The 6000-nt window shown below is 46.9% G+C and overlaps 1 protein-coding gene and 1 long non-coding RNA gene across 2 annotated transcripts in view; one reads left to right on the forward strand and one right to left on the reverse strand.

The window, feature by feature from the left end:
- Nucleotides 1–2542, reverse strand: part of PDZD8 (PDZ domain containing 8) — a 63831-nt gene extending 61289 nt beyond the window's left edge. Inside the window, exon 1 of the mRNA XM_030486272.1 lies at nucleotides 1534–2542. Coding sequence (XP_030342132.1) covers nucleotides 1534–2438 — 905 coding nt within the window. The 5' untranslated portion in view covers nucleotides 2439–2542. The remainder of the gene's footprint in view (nucleotides 1–1533) is intronic.
- Nucleotides 2543–2820: 278 nt separating this feature from the next.
- LOC115608510 lies at nucleotides 2821–4798 on the forward strand. The gene is made up of 2 exons (XR_003991571.1): nucleotides 2821–3418; nucleotides 4722–4798. It is a non-coding gene; the product is annotated as an uncharacterized LOC115608510 (long non-coding RNA).
- The last annotated feature ends 1202 nt before the right edge of the window (nucleotides 4799–6000 follow it).

A 6000-nucleotide genomic window follows, 5' to 3' on the forward strand; every position in this document is an offset into this window, starting at 1 on the left:
ATCTATTCCTTCTGGCAGAGAAGGTTTGAGAAATATGTGGAAAATTCATTACCTCTAACTAAATGATGAGAGCACCCTACTGCCCAGGTGCATCTCTCAGGAGAAGAACAATGAAGGGGAGGAGCGCATCATCACTGGTTCCACAGGCACCTTAAAAACTTGTCTGTAGAGTGTAGAGATCATATGTTTTACCTGCTCTTCCTAGGCATGCTGAAAGTGCTCACTCTACACCATGATGGTGCCTCTCCTTTGGGATCTTAAAGAGTTAACAGCTTCAGACTCTGTCCAACACCGTAAGGGAATGGAAGCAAATTTGCCCTTGACAGCTTCCCTGCTGCCCAGGGATTGCTCTCATCTGGACAGCAATTCAGTACCTTGAAATTTAAAAGGACTACCACATTACTCAAAGAAACGACTTATTGCCCTGTCAGGGCTTTCCAAATCTCAGGTATTTTACACATCCACTTTCGTGAGAACTCTTCTAAATTCAACTGCAGAAGAAAAGGCTTTAAAAATTACATCACTGCAAAGCTAATTACACTTCAAAGTTCAAAAGGCCATTTTCAGTTACTCATCTCTGATGAATTTCAGGGAAAAGGCTTATTGCAGAAGAATGTGGTAAACAAAACAAAAATCCTTACTTGACACACAATACAACCTACAAAGAATAAACAAAAGAGAATGGAAACATGTTAGCCTAAGAGTGGTAAGCCACATGACAGAAAAGGAACGTGGTACCTGAACAGCGGTAAGACATTCAGTATCGTTTAATCAGAAATGAGGGTGGAATCAAAGTAAAGATGTCACCTGCCACTTCCATTACAGAAGTATCATTGAACATTTCATCATATTCACTATATAATGCAGTCTGTGCTGGAGTGTGTGCATTTATAAAAGAAAACATAGTATCTTACAAAAAATAAAAGCCACAAGAGTTTCCCTAAAATTTTACTTACCACAATAGTGCCAATACTTTTACCAACTTTCAGATTTCCGTAAAGTTACTGAAGAAATTCAGCAAGACACAAAGGAAGAGGACAGCACCTATCTTGGCATCTCAAACATACCTAGAGAGTGAACTTTATCCTATCTCTCATTAACAACCACTTTGCCTCTATAGATAAGCAAAGCCACAAGGCTTGCCCAGGTGGCTCACCAGTGGCAGAAGCCTGGGAGGACACCCCAAACCCACACACTGCCCACAGAGCCATCCTTCTACCTTTTCCAAAGAGAGGTACCATGGTCCTGTGACTGGACACCTGACAGGATTCCAAAATTTCTGATACCTACCAATTCTGCCATTTACTTAAATGCAGTTTGGGGCATGTGAGTCTCACTATCCACTGGCTTTTTCACACATCATAAATGGAAAACAATGCTTGCCTTCATGGAAAGCTTTTTATATCAGACAAGCAATGTACAAATATCCCTGCTGTAGAAGTGCCAACAGAAATCTATTTCACCTATTATGAACAAACCAGCAATTCTAATGCTCACCACCCAAAGTAACATTGAAGACTCAGGATGTCTTACCTGATTTTATAATTGGGCAAGGTGTGCTTGCGCTTAATAACCTTCTTGAACTGGTTCACTATGATGGAAGTGAGCTGTGGCATAGGCCTCCCTTCAAACTGAGACTTCGCTTCAAAGAGTATCACAGGCTCATCCATAAAAGAGAAGGACCAGTGCGTGAAGGGCAGGCGCGTGAAGACCAGCTTCAGCTTCCCCAGCACCCGGGAGATCTTGACAAAGAGGTAGGCTGACTTGCCAAAGACCAGGTCGGCATCGATGGCCAAGTGGAAGCCACCATTGTACTCCAGGTCTACCTCAAAGCCCAGCTCCTCGGGACAACCCTCCTCGTTGCAGACCACTGGCCGAATGAGCTTGACCGCTTTGAACACAGGCAGGACATTGCCGAGATAGACGTCCCTGAGGCTGAGCCCCTCCAGCACCTTCCCCGTCATCTTGGCCTGGAGCAGCTCCTCAAACTCCACCTTGATCTTCTTGGTGACCCAGTTCCTGACCAGGGCCGTGTCCCTGAGCTCCCTAAAGAGGAAGAGGAAGATAGCATTGAGGAAGTGGCACGTCTCCTCGCGGCAGGGGTCCGGAGGGGGCTCTGGCGGCGGCTGCTGCTGCTGCTGCTTGGCGCTGGGCTCCGGGCCCGGGGCGGCGGCAGGAGCCGCGGCGGTGCCCGGCGCGGAGGCGGGGGCCGGGCTGGGGGCCGGCTCTGAAGGCGCCTGGCTGCCGGCCGGCTCCGAGCCTTGGAGATAGTCCCTGAGGCTGTGGTCAGCCGCCACACGAGCGTAGACGATGCCGTCGGCGTCTCCGGCCGCCCCGATGGGCTCCGGCTTCCTCCAGAAGAAGAGCAGCAGCTGGGACAGGAGCGTGAGGATGCAACCGGCCAGCGCCGAGAGCAGGATCACGTAGATCAGCTGCATCCTCGCCGCACCGCGGGCGCGCTGCCCTCACCGCGCCGCCGCCATACCGGGGGTCGTTCCCTCAGGACGCCGTTTAACGGCCGCGGCCGCCCGAGGCCGCCTCATCCGGGTCCCCACACCGTGAGGGCGGGGCGGCGGCGGGACCGGCCAATAGCGGCGCGGTCCTCCCTTTCGCGCGTCTCCATTGGCGGAGCCGGGAAGGTTTCGCCGGGTACGTCACCGTGCTAAGCGGTGCGGTGTCACAGCGCGGCGGGCGCAGGCGCGGGGCGGAGGCTTCCGTGCTCCGGGTGTGGGGTGAGCAGCGGGCAGAGGGGAGCAGGGACCCCGGGACATGGGCACGGAGCGTTGGGCCTCCGGAGCTCGGGAGCGGAGCTCTGGGGGCGCCGGCACTCCTAAAGGGGCCGCTGCAGCTCGCTTCGGTTCAGTTCGGTTCGGTACTCCGGTGGCAGAAGGCCGGGGTGAGGGTTTACTTGAGAGTAAGTGGTGCCTCAGCCGCTGTGGTGGTTAAGGCATCACCCGCGGGATGGTGGCTGGTTTCACTGGGTACTGCGTTGCTCGAGGGGCGATAAGAGAGTGAGGACACTTAGTCCGTTCGAAAATAGGCGGGTAAATAATTAAAATCATAGTAAAGCTGCGCTAAAGAGGGGTAAAGAGACAAAATCTTTTCTTGGGAGTTCTGTGATATCTTAGAACCTCTTCTCTGTTTGTTAGTGAAATATGCTTTTAGCGACTTCTGTAAATACTAAATGACCTTTTATCAGGCTCTCCTATTGTTGATAAGACAGAAATCGGTTTCCACCCTCTTCTAGCTCTATACTAACACTTAAAAGCTATCAGTGAATAAATGAAGTAAAAAAACCCAACCAAACTTCCAGAGGAAAGGAAGATGAAGAAAGCTGAGAGGCACATCGCGGTATTTCAGCCTGTGCTGTGTGCAAGATCCCTGTTGTGTGTAGGACTGAGCTACTGCGACAGTCAAGGTCAGTGCTCTCTGTGTAGGACAGACTGTGGCTTCTTTGAAGTCAGAGAGGTGAGGGGAGGTGGGCATCACGCCTCCCAGGCTGCCCAGAGCCCTTGCAGGGGAGGCAACGTAATCCGTGCAGCAAGCAGGGTGAGCAGCAGCCGATCAAACTAAAGACAGGAAGAGTGGATATCTATAAGAACTGCTTTATAAGTAATGAAGAAGGTTAGAAAAAAGAAACGTGGCATGAGGCAGGGCTACAGTGCACAGGGACAATGTGTGGAGTCACTTCAGAAAGAGTCATTTTGAACATTCTGAGAGACTAACCCACATTATAGTAAAATCTGGTTTACAGAAGTGTCATAAAGTAACCATATTTTTACTGGAAAATACAAACATACTTCCAAAAAAACCATGTTATTCTAATCCAGCAAACTCCTTTAAAGGCCAGATCAAAGCTGTATGTGCTGTGGGAGAATCTACTATGACAGCTGCACAGTGTTTTTCCAGGTGCTTCCCTGTCTTGGGGTAGTCTTGTCTTTCAATCTTGAAGTTTTATAATTTCTGAAAGGCAGCCACAATTAAGACAAAAGTTACTTAAATGATAAAGCTTGGGGTTTACATCTGTTTTCATTTTTTAGTTAAATAGCTAAAATGTACATGGATAGTGTTATATTTTAATAAAATAAAAAGAAAACTGGGGCTTGAACTGTTGGTTGCTTGGAGTTCTGTTTTGCCAACCTCCAGAACTACTTACAAATGCAAACAAAAGGAGACAAAAATGTGAAGTCTAAATGGGTAGGAAGATAAAAGCTCTCTTCTCCCTCCTCCTTCACAAAGCGTGTGGGGTGGGAGGATTGAAAAGCTCTTAATGATGCAGTGCTGTGGTTTGAAACTAGAGATGCAGAGTATGAATTTTTTATAGGTCTTGTGACTGAAAGTTGAAATGCCTGAGTGTTTAACAGAGCATTTCTATAGAAATACCAGAGAGGTCATTAGTCCAACATTTGAACTGCTCTGTTATGGCTTTTACCATGGCTAATACAGGCATATGCAGCAAGAACGGAAAGAGTTTGGATTTGCAACTAAATGGCTTTTCAGATAAGGAGTAATATATTCAGAAAGGCAATAGCAGCCTTGGGTTTGGGTCAGGAGGAACAGCAGGAGAGAAAAAGGGGGGGGGAAAGTCATGGTGCCGATGTCTCGAGTGTTTTCTTCTGTTAAACAAGCAGAAGAGGAAAGTTGGCGCATTTTGTGCACCTGGTGGCAGCTTAAGAGCCTCTGAAACGTTCAGCTCGGTAATCGCTTTCCTTCTTTCCTAGGAACGTTGTCAGCAGGAGCTGTGTTATCTTAAAGACATGTTACGAAGCAAGAATCGGGCGTGTTTTAGCATTTTCAATGAGAATGGAAGAACAAAGGGAATAAGCGAAGGCATGAATGTGAATACACAAATGGTGTGAAAAAAATGTTATATAACTAAATAGGATTGAAATAAGAAAAGAAAATTACTTAAATTTTCCAGCTAGAGGAGAAGAAAAGATTCATTTTAATACCATCTAAAAAGGGCCTTTAAAAGCATATTTTACTTTTGGCTTCAATTTAGAAGTTGCTATTTGCATTTTCTGGAAGTCTGGATGAGTAGAAGGGTGTATGCACTTACATGTATCTATATTTGATTTTTTTTAAAGTACTAGGGGAGAGTTTATTAAAAGGGAAATTTCAGCTATATTTAAACAAGGAAAATGCTCCTTATTTTTGCAAATCAATTTAGGACATGATGGCAACAAACCTGTAAGTGTTGAACATCAGTTCTCAATGTTTTGCAGGAGATTGCGACAGGGATAGTGTACAAAGATTGCAAAACACAGAGCCTGGTAATTCAACAGAGAGCACGTAGCAAAAATTCATAGAAGGAACATGTTTGAGCTGATTCTCCTGTTCTAAAGAGTAGTGAAACCCCGGGAACATTTGCCTGGATTCGCCTCATTCACAATCACAGAACAGTTTGTGTTGGAAAGGAATTAAAGCTCGTCTAGTTCCAACCCCGTGCCATGGGCTGGGAAGCCTCACCCTAGACCATGTTGCCCAAGGGTCTGTCCAACCTGGCCTTGAACACTGCCAGGGATGGAGCATTCACCACTTCTTTGGGCAACCTGTTCCAGGGCCTCACCACCCTCACAGTAGAGAACTTCTTCCTTATATCTAACCTGAACTTCCCCTGTTTAAGTTTGAACCCATCACCCCTTGTCCTATCACCACAGTCCCTGGTGAAGTCTCTGTCCAGCATCCTTGTAGGCCCCCTTCAGATACTGGAAGGCTGCTATGAGGTCTCCAAAATGGCTGATCATGACTGATCCAAGGATCTTTTGGATTTAGGAGCATTTTTAGTTAACCCCAGACAGTAAGACCAGTCAAAGAGGCACAGTTTAAGATTCATATCATGGCATCAAGGAAAGAAACATGCATATCACGAGCTTAGAATCTCGATTACAGGTGGTTTTTGTCCGAACTGCAAAGTAGTCTAGATTATTTCTCAAAGCAGGAAGTGCTGGGTTGTTTTGTAATGAGTGGCTTTAGCAATTTTCTTCATCACTGGACTAG

Source organism: Strigops habroptila, chromosome 5 (genome assembly GCF_004027225.2).
Source record: "Strigops habroptila isolate Jane chromosome 5, bStrHab1.2.pri, whole genome shotgun sequence".
NCBI lineage: Eukaryota > Metazoa > Chordata > Aves > Psittaciformes > Psittacidae > Strigops > Strigops habroptila.